This window comes from Neodiprion pinetum, chromosome 3 (assembly GCF_021155775.2).
Source record: "Neodiprion pinetum isolate iyNeoPine1 chromosome 3, iyNeoPine1.2, whole genome shotgun sequence".
Classification (NCBI taxonomy): domain Eukaryota; kingdom Metazoa; phylum Arthropoda; class Insecta; order Hymenoptera; family Diprionidae; genus Neodiprion; species Neodiprion pinetum.
Genome location: NC_060234.1, coordinates 2,695,471 through 2,708,585, shown reverse-complemented (window position 1 = coordinate 2,708,585; position 13,115 = coordinate 2,695,471). Strand labels below are relative to the sequence as shown.

The 13,115-nt window shown below is 40.7% G+C and overlaps 2 protein-coding genes across 52 annotated transcripts in view; one reads left to right on the top strand and one right to left on the bottom strand.

Moving 5' to 3' along the window:
- LOC124214177 (longitudinals lacking protein) overlaps nt 1-8,370 on the bottom strand; it is a 53,972-nt gene extending 45,602 nt beyond the window's left edge. For 21 of the 50 annotated variants that reach the window (XM_046616318.2, XM_069134446.1, XM_069134447.1 and 18 more), the window contains exons 1-6: nt 7,984-8,367; nt 5,225-5,457; nt 4,101-4,516; nt 3,740-3,986; nt 2,714-2,891; nt 694-831 (exon numbers count right to left, since the gene is read on the bottom strand). In XM_046616318.2, coding sequence (XP_046472274.1) covers nt 694-831; nt 2,714-2,891; nt 3,740-3,986; nt 4,101-4,516; nt 5,225-5,398 — 1,153 coding nt within the window. In that variant the 5' untranslated portion in view covers nt 5,399-5,457; nt 7,984-8,367. Of the gene's footprint in view, nt 1-693; nt 832-1,060; nt 1,986-2,713; nt 2,892-3,739; nt 3,987-4,100; nt 4,517-5,224; nt 5,458-6,813; nt 7,255-7,983 lie in introns of those variants that run through there. The other 29 variants (XR_006882092.2, XM_046616308.2, XM_046616313.2 and 26 more) reach the window with 7 other exon arrangements.
- Nucleotides 8,371-8,689: 319 nt separating this feature from the next.
- The window catches only part of LOC124214118 (pipsqueak), a 34,516-nt gene continuing 30,090 nt past the window's right edge, over nt 8,690-13,115 (top strand). The window contains exon 1 of one of the 2 annotated variants that reach the window (XM_046616149.2): nt 8,690-8,908. The gene's annotated coding sequence lies outside the window, so the exon portion shown is untranslated. Of the gene's footprint in view, nt 8,909-9,106; nt 9,173-13,115 lie in introns of those variants that run through there. The other variant, XM_046616152.2, reaches the window with a different exon arrangement.

Genomic DNA, 13,115 nt, shown 5'->3' with positions numbered 1-13,115 from the left:
CGAACCAACCAACCGTGCCCTGACCGGAAAAAAGCTCTCTCAGAGACCGTGCTACTCTTGAACATTTTTAATACACATATGTGTATATATGTGGGTCACCCTATGTCGCCCAGCAGCCAAAATTGCTCCGTATCTCCTGCGCAATTGGCACTTATATATATACATATATATATTTTATGACAAGTCACATGATCCGAATCAAGAATAGTAAAAATCCAACTTGTAAATATGCTTACAAAATAATATTCCTTGGCTTGATAATTTGATCAAATTTCACTTATTTGACAAATTTCTTGTTCAAACACGTCTTGTCTGGTTTAAACGAACAAAGCGTACCTTTGCATAAAATTGTTCGAATTTGATGAAGAAAAAAGTTTTTTTCAATTTTTGTTTGTAAGCATAAAAAACAAGTGTAGTATCAACCGTAGTTTAATAAATGAAATTTTGTAAAAAATGAAAAAATTTGACACTTTGATATTTATAATACAGCAAAATTTGCGAGTAAAAACATACACCAAAAATCTGACTTTAAACTCGATTATTATCGAATAAACTGTAAAAGCTTGAGCATCGACAAAATTTCTCTACATTAGGGAATTTTATCAAGATTTTCATAAGGCTGATTCGAGTGACGGATAAGTGCCGATTGTTACGGAATACAGATGCACATTGAATTGGCAAATGTAAGCCTACCTTGTGAGTCTCGATGGGCCTGGGCGGCCTCCTGGGCTGCAAGAAAGACCTCATCTGTAGTGCCGGGGGTGCCACCAACCGCCCCTACGACACCCCCCGCATTACTTCGGTCACCAGTAACATGCCACGAAGCAAGACCTGCGACAACAGAATGAAAAAAATTTTGCTCGATAAATAAAAAATAATGAATATCCAAATGGGGGCTGACTATAATTATCAATGTTTTGTAAAATCGAAAGAAACTTTTGCAGAGTTGGAAATAGCTTGCTTTTTTTTTCTTTCATTTTTAAATGTCAATTATTCTAGTTATAAAAATATTAAATATAAGAGGAATAAATAAAAAATAAATGTGTAAAATGTTGTCGTATGGAAATGATCTTTCAAAAACTGAGTGATCGGGAAGTTTTTTTTTTTTTTCTTTTAATGAATCGAAACTAACAAGTAAAATGCAATTCAAGTTTACGTTTATTACACAGTATCAGTTTTTAGTGTTCCCTTGTTTTTTTTTTCTTCAAATTCTTGATACAATAATACTGCAAACATGTGACAATATCTAATATAATATATAGATATATGTATATATATTCACACACAAACACATCACAATCTAACGGCTTATATTACCAACAACAAAATCAACACGATACTTGACAGAATTTGACTGGCTCAGATTTTCTTATAGTTTGTACACCTTAAAACGATTTAGTGCCCATAAGCTATTTTTATTTTAATTTTTTATTTTTCTTTTAATTTTTTATTTTTCTTTTTAATTTACGTGGTTATTGAACAAAGATTAATTTCGTTCCACGGATACATAGAATAAACGAAATGCTGATACGCGCACTTTTATTATTTATTACATCTTACAGGAGAATAAAGAAACAGTTAAGCATATGAAAATAAGAAATAAAAGCTAAAAGAAAGGGGGGGGGGGGGGGGGGCAGTTTAAGATTGTCTGTTCTGAACCCAAGTTTCAGGTTGTCGCCATCGCCTCCTGACTACGTTCAACTTTTTCAAATAAAACTGTAAGGTCGATCGATTAATGCCGTACATTTCAGATGCCTGAGTGGTGCTAACACCCTGTTGCAAAATCGCTTCCAGTGACATTTTAACCGAATCTAAGCTATACTTTCTCCCCTGTTTGTTTGCCAGGGATTTGAGCAACGCGCCTACATCAACGTCGGGACGTGGCCGCCGGATATTCGACCCTTTTTTATAATCAAGGAAATGCGTCGCCCAAAGGGCGCCACCCAAATCCCCGGTCGATCGAACCGGCATGTCCGCCCCCCCACCTGTAACGAGGAAACCGAAGCTAGTGTCCGCTAATTAATTTGTCCCATTAAAATAAAAACGAAAATATAAAGGAGAGAGAAGGTTAAGAGAAAACGAAAATAGAATTTATTCACTAGTTCAACACACTAAGAAACATTTATGTTATCCGAAATTGGTGTGCAAGCGAAGTGACGTTTTATTCAAAGTAGCATCAGATCAGAATTGAATAAAGTATGGTAGCGACAATTATGATTTCATCAAGCTTTAAACAAATTTCCCCTTTTTCAATTAATACGATTCTTTGAAACCCCTAAATGTGGATTTTATTTGATCAAAATCCCGGCCTAATTCAGGCTGACAATTAAACGGTTTCGCAAATAAACGCCCTTACCGCCTAGTGCATAGAAAAGCTACAACTTATACACTGATCAAATTTCACGATATTACTAAAATGTTCAATAAAAATCTGAGCGAGTCAATAACCAGACAAGTATTAATGAAATGTGTTTTGAAATCACTTTAAAATGTGATCAACGGCTTCAAGACAATAAGTTGAGATTAATTTCACTTGCATGCAGTATTATTTTTCAGTTGGTTTGTTTTTTCGATGTATTTTCGTCAATGTATACTTTACCGTAATAATAATTTTAAAAAAATTTGGGTGTGAATCGAAAATGCGTGGCAAAATCGTTATGCGAAAATAAATAATAAATGAAATTATCAAACAAAACTTTTCAATCTCACTTACCAGGGTGTTGGCTAGGATCGTGGGATGGGCCGGCTCTAGGGTTATCTTGTTCCATTTCATTGAGGTCATTCATATCGTCATCGAGCGTTAAATCTTCAACGCTCTCTTCCGGGTCCTCCAGGTACTCTGACTTTGGCTCTATTAAGTTGTCATTCGGCTCAGGTTTCTCAATTGGCATCTATAAATGATAAATGATATTCTTATTAATGAGTGATTAATAAATGCTACGCGAATCAATTTTTAATATACAGATACTTTTATTAATATTTGTCTCGTACCGTTTCCACCCCAACTAGTCACAATTTATCGAACTAATCAGGAGGATAAAAGCACGATGGTTTATTCTACCAACGAAGCGAAAGAAGTCTAGCTAAATCTGGCTACCTTCCATTATGCGCTGGATATACGAAACAAGTTTACTGCCATTAAAAATAAAACTAAAAAAAATTGTGGATACCTTGACTACACAATATTGTAAAATATAAAATGGTCTACAAGTTACAAGACGATAACACAGAGCACACGGATTTTATTGCAGATAATTTGGCTTCCATGAGTATGCTCGTTAAAAATTTAATACCAGGTGAGTTAATTAAAAGCTCGTTAAAAATTTAATACCAGGTGAGTTAATTAAAATAATGAAAACCGGTATAATTCAATAGTTTATCTACTCTCTGATAGGATAAAATAGTTGGTGATGTTGAGCGCTGAGCAATAGTCGGAAACAATGTTCTAGTGCGATCTTTTATAGAAAGATTCAATATATGCAAATGCTACATTCTGAATTCAATGTTTGAAGTCACATTCCCCAAAGCAGGTGTATGAGTTTTTTACGAAATCATGCACTTGCTAATAGAGTTCTATGCATGTAAGATGCGAAACGTTGTACGATTTATATGCAAAGAAAGATGCAGATTGATAAAGAACAGCAACAAAGGACCAAGAAATCATTGTCCATTTGAATTATACGGTTAAGGATCATATGGTGAACAGAAAGTAATAAGAGAAAATAGTAATCAGACATACCTGGAGCATCTCATCCGCAGGTTTGGTCAGCTGCTGCATGAGAGCCGACCTTCCGAGAGAGTCTGTAGGGTCAGCGTGAACTTTCTCATCTGCAACCGGCGCTATACCGAGCGCTGGAACACCCATAGAATGAGAGACGTCACTGGAATTAGATGCCTCATGATTTTCAACTGAGTTATCGTCGCCGATACTTCTTCTTCTAAGCTTTTTTCTTTTTCTTAATGACGTCGGGCTAAGGGAGCCTTCCCTGAAATCAGAGGAAGCATATTTTCAAGTTTAGTAACAATCGAAACTATTTAAATATTTTCAGACTTTTACATTCAAACACAAAGTATATGTGCATGAAAATAATTTTATTTACCTGGAGGACAGCCCTCTAGAGATTTGTGGGCTGGCAGAATCTTCTGGTATATCGACGGACGTCTGCGAAAGACTCTGCCTAGGAACTTTACTGTTCTTTTCAATAGTGAGACCGGAAGACGTATGTGGAATGTCTAACGACTGTGCTGTGGATTGTGACGATACTATTTTCTGTTGCCTCTGTTCTGTTTTACTGTTACAGCTGCCTCCACCACCACCCCCCCCTCCGCCGCCTTTACTTTCCGAAAGTCCTTTTATTTGAAGAGACTCCGCAGCTTTTAAAAGCGCCGCCAATTGGTCTTGGGAGATGTTCACTTCCCCCCTGTACATGTAGTCCATCATGGCTTTGAGCTCTTTAAATTTGACATCTTTGAGTATGAAAACTGGATGTTTGTCATAGTGTTCGCTGAGGAGGCCCTAAAAGATGACGAGAAAAAAAAGTACCAAATTATTAAAGAGTTCAACGTTCTCAATGTTGCACCCCTCTCCGCAGTTTTCTTTTTTTTTTTTTTTTTTTTTTTTTTACTTAAACCCTACGCACAGAACTTAATTGGGTAAAAGTTCGATTCGCCCAAGATGTGGGAAAAATGGAAAATTCATTTCGGCATATTCCCGGGACCCCCCCTCCCACTCTCCCGGTAAGAACCCTGGAAATCCGCCATTTTGCTTTCCCCGTATTGATCAGGAGGCAAGAGGGGATCAAACAAACTAACTCACTCACTCACTCCCCCCCTGACGCTGCCAAACCCCTTGCTACGGTACACAGTGGCCAACTGTATCAGGCGAGCGGCCATTTTGTTTCGACATCAACCTCTATTTGGTATTGATTAAACTCTGTGGCGCCCATCTCGAGCTTATAGAGATATGACGAGCCAGGAATGTGGGGAGGATGAGAAGGAGGGAGGAACGAGAACTGTTGGGAAGTTGAAAAATCGAACGATCCGTTCTCAACGCGTAGAAAATAATTACGAAGATCGGGGAGGTCACTGTTCGCGACACACGTGCGCGCGATAAAAGATTAATCAATACGCGGAATGACAAGAACTTGAGGAGGAGGGGAGGGGAGGATACGGAAAGATGCACTGATGAGAACAAATATAGGTGAATGATAAAAAGAGAACTCACCTCAAAGTACGGACTGCACGCGGAGAGGACTACTTTGTGGGCCTTTAAATATTTCCCCTCCGCCGCCAAAGTGCAGTCGACTAATGTGCCGCTTTCCAAAAGCGTATCGAAGTTCTGTATTAATGTGCTTTGGTGGTTGTTCCATCTAAGGCAGAACTGTTGGTCGTCTTCCATGGCGTTGAATGAATTTTGTGTATTCCGATCCGTCGTTTATATCTCTCTTTTCCTCCTTTCTGTTCGTAACAAGAAACGGGAGAAATGATATTTAATTAGGAAAAACTTTGCCCCGATAGTGCGTTATCTTCCTCGCGTTCGATCCATCTTCGATTTAACCGTTATTGAAAGCCTCAAGTCACGACACGTTGAATTAATTATTAAATATATTATTTCTTTTCCATTATCTATCCACCAGGGAGCCAGGGACGCGCGATACTACCGGGCAACGGTGGTTGAATACCGAGTAAAGAGAGCGAGGAGCGGCGGAAAATTATGTCGTGCAAAGCTTCCAAAATGGCTACTGGTGATGCAAGCGCGTCGTCGTCTCCTCTCTCGCCTGGTCTTTTCCTTTGTGCGTATGCTTCTAACTAACGGTAACTCTCACTGGTGGGGTTTGGTGCAGCGGGCGTTCGGACCTCTCTGTGTCAGACGGAAATGGGGATCGGGTCTAGTCGAGCTGCGCAAGCGCAAATGAATCGCCGAACGCGCAGGCGCGGTGAGGGTCGAGCCTACCCAGGTACGATGTGTGTGTGTGTGTGTATGTAGACACAGCGGCAATACGTTTCCCGAAATCCGGTACGTGTTTAGTGAAAATCTTATTCCCAACGTACATTTCCCAACACCGGTGGCTCCCTTCGACGGACGAATACGACGATAACCTTCGGGTAGCGGCGTAAAATGTCCTTATTTGCACCGAGGTGACTAATAAACGTGGGTACACGATATCACCGCCGTTTGATACACGGAGCGGCAACGTTACGGTTTAGAATTTAGAAAGTATATTCCGACAGTTGCGCGTCGCTGTAGGCGAGGCAAAGTGTGCGTTGCACGATCTGAATTGAGCCGCAGCTAGCAGTGGCTGTTAATCTTCGTAGGCGGCGGTTTTGACATACTACGCGGCGTTTCGCGGGAGGGGGGAGGAACGATCGCAGCTAAAGGTCAAGCGTGTTTGAGAAAATCTTGACACGTACGATAATCGTGTAGTTTGACGACAAACGTGTAGCCACGGTTCGATGATATACTTCGTTTACAAATGCACGGCGTTAAAAACTATAGATATACTCTTTCTCACTCTCTGTAGGTATATGGTAAAATAGCGAGACACAGCTGACGATTGGGTGGAACTATCGACTATAGCAATTACCGTGAAAATAACTCGTTACGATATCGCGGTTAATCAGCCGGGTCGCGCGGATGTCTTGTTGTCACGTTATTGGAGTGATGCACTCGTGTTCAATTACGCAATCGCTCGTATTATTATCACACTGTGACGTAATCTGCGCGAATCATCGTTAACGTACCTCGTCCGGCAATGTGCGAGCAACTATAAACAAATATTATTGACAATTGACAGATAAACTTCTATCGCTCACTCTATCTCTCTCTCCGATTCGATTCCACGGGTTTTCAGCTTCTCCGCTCTTCGTCTCGTCGCGTAACGAAAAATTTATGTACGCCGCACGCGCCGCTTATTATCTTTCTTCTCTTTCTGTATGTCAACAGGCCGTCTCTCTCTCTCTCTTTAACGATTTCGAGTTAATGCGCGGGTAGAAAGTAGCGCGAGAAAACGGATCGATACCGTTGGCAGTACTGATTACCAATATCTGGGAAAATATGAATACATACATAACCTATCGACGGAACATTGCAACGGCGTTTAGTGCGCCGGAGCGTTCAAAGCTTTCTTACGAACTGCACGAATCGGAGTGAAATTGTCGCGACTAAATCGACCGGAGAAAATACCTCGCCCATGCCCAATTTTCCGATCTAGCAACATCGATCCGGCCATATGCTAGGCTAGCGATCGTCCTCGTCGTCGCGTTCACACGTCAACGTGAAACGTGAGAAAAAGATGAGAAGGGAAAAGAAAAAAAATGATGGCGAGAAAAGAAAAGAGAAGAAAAAGTCGAGCCCCGGGCAAGGAATAAAAGGGGCCACGGTTTCAGTTTTCCCCCCCTGTTCTTCACTCCGCGTATATAGAAGCGGAGGAAGAGGAGGAGGAGGATGGGGCCGGTGAACGCGCAATGGCCGACTTCGCGGACTGGGTAAGGACAAAATGGCGAAAAGTGTTTGAAAATCGTGAGGAAAATTGTCGGACATTGCTACTAAATGCGAAGGACGTATGACAAACCGGTTGAAATCGATCGAGCTCGAGGGTATCATCGATTGAACGACTCAGGTCGGCACAAGAGATTCAAGTTTTTCCGGAAAATCTCACAAATTTCCCCGAAAATTCGGAACGCTAGGGAGGACCACCGCCTTTTACGGCGGGTTCGCAATATTGGTTTATCCCTAACCGGCAGGCCATGAAACGGGAGAAAACGATCGGAAACGCGTCGAAGATAACATCGAGAGAGTAATAATATGATAACAAAGAAAACTATGTACTACAAGAATCTGTACCGATGCACTCGCACGCACACACACACGCACGCACGCACGCACGCACATAGAAACACGCGCGCGCGTTCAAACATCGAGAATTATAAAATAATACCTATACATAATACGTAGATAAAAAAAAAAAATTATCGAGTACTCACGTCGGCTTGGCACAATCTAATATCACAACATGAGGGGATGATGATGATGACGATGATGACGAGGAGGCTGAGCGGCGAATGTGTCGAGGCGATATCAAAGAGGGGTTAGAAAGACCAATCAAAAATATTGTTTCCTCTCATTGAAAAATGAAAACTGTTGCATATACGTCTCTATACTTTAATATATACCCGTTGTATTATTATTTTTTAAATATATACATATATATATATATCTGTATGTAATGTGTGTATGCGTATATATATATATATATATCTATATATATATATATTCCGTATTTTTGGGGAAATGAAAACCAAACAGCGTCCGTCCTCCGTCCTCGGCTTGCACTACCCGCCGCGCTTACTTTTTACACAATGGCCGTGGCGGTAGGAACTCTACGTGGTAACGATCGAACGGCGAAGTATGAAGCCGGGCCGCCGGGTAGCACGGAAACGGTGGCGAAGTCTTAGGGAGACGCGGCGCAGATGACGAAAATCGGTCCGCAGCGCAGGCTGCTAGACGGCGGCGGCGGCGGTAATTCGTACGTCCGTGAATCGCGTTCGTCTCTCCGCCCGCCCGCCCTCCCGCCCAATACCTTGCTCCCCCCCTCACCGCCCTTCCGCAGCCACAAAACTGACGCCGAGGTTCCGTCCTCATGCCGCATCACCGCTTCCCGCGGTCCAGAGGAGCGGCGAAAGGAGAGTAGGAGAAGTGGAAAGCCGGGGCAAGAGAGAGCCGGAGTGAAGAATTGGGGTCCACAACAAAATCGCTTAATCGTTTTGCGCCGTCGTCCGCAACGCTTCGTGTCCGTTGTGTCGGGCACCGTGTGTAAAACAAAGTTCGAAATAATAACGCGCTGACGAATAATTTTCGTATATCGACGAGACAGTCGGTCGGTCAGTCAGTCAGTCAGTCAGTCAGTCAGTGCGTGTCGCCAGTTTGTTTGTTTGTTTGTTTATTCGTTTGTTTGTTTGTTTTGTTTTCGTTTGTTTTTACCTGCTTTCGTACTCTCCGTATTATTTATTCGTCGTCGTTGCTGCTGCTGCTGCTATTGTTGTTGTTGTTGGGTTTTTTTTTATTTACATTTTTTTTTATTTGTTTTTTTTTTTTTTTTTACTTCTCTGTTTTCATCATTTTTCTTTTACACACATCTCGAATACGTTCCTGCGACGTTCTGACTATCAAACGGTGAGTGACAGCTGATTTATACTCTGTGCATGTATGCGTGTACGTATGCATCTGAGAACGTGCGATTTATTTGTTACGTTAACACAACGTCTGTATCAGTTTATTCTGTCAATATCCACACACCGTTTGCCCTTTACTTTGACAGTACACAATCACAACGTGGTAGGATTTAAATTGTACAGCCGATGATGTTTTTTACTCGTTACGATATTTATTTCGTACGATTTTTTTTTTTTTTTTACGCTCTTGACGATCTCGCGTTTTTAACTGCGATCGATCGAATTATCCGTTTTACTCGTCGTCAATGTTTACATTGCAATGGTGTAACAATATCTACAAGGATGATGATGACAATGATTATCGCTTTTCTCGCTGTAAACGTTATCATATTACACGTGAAGAAGAAATGTTTCTTCCTTCTACTTCTCGGTCAAGTTAATATACATCTTTTCCCATCTACCTAGAAATAATGGAATTTTTATCCCAGGCTTATGTAACAAAAATCATCGTCATCTTCGTCGTCGACGTGTCATTTGATCGTTTTCTTTTTCCTCACCACGTACGCGCTATTTATCCTCTTCCTCTCTCTCCCTCCCCCCCGTATATCGTACTCGCTGACAATGAGACGATAATACGCGCTCCGCGTATTTCATTCATTTCTGGGTTAGCTTGTCAGTTGCTCGTAACGTACGAGCAAAACACTCCACGCCACTAGAAACGGTACACAGCTAGTGACCTGCGAATCAACCGTCATCTTGCACAAATTTTTCCGGTTCCCTTTTTTCCCCTCCTTTTTCGCTTCCTCGTTTCTTCCGTTCTCAGAATTTTCTCCTATACCTATAATGTATATATAAATACAGCATACACGTGCCCGTGGTAAATAAAGTGTATTTCTTACGTCCGAATGTTTCCCCCCTTATATTTTCCGCCTTCTACGATAAATCTTATCCCTTTGAATTTCGTTCACAGGGATATATATATATATATATATATATATATACATATACCATATACTTATAACATCACGGAATTGTTTTTCGTTTTTCTAATAATTTTATATTATCACTGGAAAATACTTTCGTGCCCAATGATCGTGTTTCAAATTCAATTCGAATAATGAAAGTCGAATCGTGTTCGTTCTGGCGGTGAAAATTTGAATTCTCCCGCCACATTTCGACAACGGCGCGAAGCGCCGATGATAATCGCGCGGGAGAAAAGTATAATTCTTCGATTTGGCGATAATTTTGCCGTAAACAAAAAAGAAGGATAAGATGAAAAAAAAAAGAAAGAGAAGAAGAAAAAGACTTCGACAGTGGCCGATTTCCATCGGCCTCTCGCCTCGCTTTTTCGCCCCTCCACGTCTTACTTTTTCTTAGTTTGCCTCTTCTTTTCCATTTACTTCGCTCGCGGAAGAAGTTTCATACTCCTTCTGCCGTATAACTCTCTTCTCACACACACACACACAATGTAATAAAGAGAAATGCCGCAGTCTGTTTCTGCTGTTCCTGCTTGCTGCTTCTGCTGCTGCTGCTGCTGCTGTTGCTGTTGCTAGAAAGCAGGTCTTGACCGAATCTAGGCCATCACCCTACAAACGTACACATTCTACAGAATTTTACCTCTTCTCTCTCTCTCTCTCTCTCTCTCTCTTCTCTCTGTGTCTCTTTGTATGGAATATCTACCACGTCCATGTGTTTTACATATACCATATCTGGTTTACACTCATTTATCATGTTCGTATTTACAGAAAGAAAGGATCAAGATATAGATATATGTATACATGGTAATATTATAGAGATACCTACACTGTGTGTATATATATATATATATATACATATGTAAAGTAGAAGATAATTTGAAGAGAAATATATAAATTAAATAAAATGTTTCTAACGAGTCAATTGTCGATCAATATTGAAAATAAGAATTCTACAATATGGAAACTGAACTTACAAGAATTGAAGACGCGAATTGGTGTTATAACGTTTCAAAGACGCGGAAAATTCGAATGAAAGATTCCATCGAAATCAAGATAATATACGTACAGATTATACAGGCGAGGGTAATTTAACGAATGAAAATATTTACACGCCTTTCCCAATCGTCGTATGTTAAATTCTGCATTTCATATATAGATTATAAGTAGAATCAAAAAAATCTGCACTCCTTCGCGTGTCTCTCTCTTCCATTCTTTGTCCTCCCTTTTCGCGTTTCTTCTCCTCGCGTTCGCTCTTATCTATTATGATGTATTACACACGTATACATACGTGCCATAATACCATGTACGTGTATTTCCATATGCGGGTAGGTATCGTAGGAAAGGGTGGCAGGACTGGATCCTATCCTCTCTCACTCCCCCCCCCCTTCCTTCTCTCCGCTCCTCGGCTCTTCCGCTTTTTCTTCAGTCCTCCTCCTTTTTCCTTTTCAGCAACTGCGCGAGCTGCGCGCGGACTTTTTTTTTCCTCTTCTCGTAGCAAGGAAATACTGACAAAGAGATAAAAAAGTAGGATGATGAAGGGGCGGAGGAGAAGGAGGAGGAGGAGGAAGAGGAGGAGGAGGAGGAGGAAGAGGAGGAGGAGGAGGAGGAGAAGGAGGAAATTCACGGTTTGAAGCGCAGGATCTCTTTTATGCTGTTCTTCTCTTCTTATCCACCCGCGTTATAATTCCCCCCCCCCCCCCCCCTCCACCCTACCCATTTTTTCCCACTTCTTCTTTTTCTTCTTCGCGTTCCTCTTTCTTATATTATACCGTCTGTAATATAAGCTCATCTCGATGCAGGCTCTGCAACAGCCGTAATTATTAGCATTTTTTTAAACACGAAACTTTTCTTTGCCAGTAGTCGAAAAATTAACGATCTTGAAATCAGACGAAAATCTGCTAGTTTCGTGTTTCTGTTTCTTATCGTTTGAATATCTAATAGTTGATATCAATGTACGTATGAATAAGTACAACTTGTAAATAGAGCAAAGACGAAAATCGACGAGATGAGATTATGAATCGAAGAAAGTTTTATTTAAAAAAAAAGTGCGAAAAAACACCAAAGTCGAATATAACGTAATATCTTTTATTATACATATTTATAAATGTCATAAAATAAGGGGGGGGGGGGGGGGGTTGAAGTTTCGAATTTGAAAAGTCCCGAAAGTGCCCAAATCCGAATTATTTGGTGGCGAAACACTTGAAGTAAAGAAATCAAACTTTGAAAAAACAACAAAGTTTCGAATGGCCGGAAACCTTTACACATCGATGTTTCGAAATGCTAGATTCGGAAAATTCAAGTTACGACAGAGCAAAGTTCCGACAAATAAAGTTTCGACGGAGTGAAATTCCGAAAATTCAAATATACTCGCAGAGCATAGTTTACTCAACGAGTGGGTGGAAAAAATGAAAAAAAACCCGACAATCCGAACGACCAGGATTCCGTACGGAAAAACATGGAAAATCAAAAACAAAGAAGGATCAAAGTCGTGAAATTTCACCAAGCCGGAAATTCACGTAACTAAAAATCTTTCATCGTTAAAAATTTCGATGTTTCCTCAAAGTTTGATCTCTGTACCCAAAGTTTCGCCGCAAAAAAAAAATTCGTAACTTGGCGCTTTCGTAACTTTGGAAATTACGAATCTTAACCCTTTCCGACAAAAACGTAGTAAAATTACGAAATGAATTAACGATGATCAAATGCCTAGAAAAACAAATACTAAACGCACCGAAAAATTTCTATTATAAATGTCTATTTTTTATTCTCTCCTCTCTCCTCTCTCTCTCCTCTCTCTCTCTCTCTCCTCTCTCTCTCTCTCCTCTCTCTCTCTCTCTCTCTCTCTCTCTCCCCTCTCTCTCTCTCTCTCTCTCTCTCTCTCTCTTCTTCCCGTTCTTTCTTTCTTCCTTTCTTTTTATTTGCCGCGAGCATCAAAAGTTTTTATTGTAGCTTGGAAGGGCGGGGCGAGAA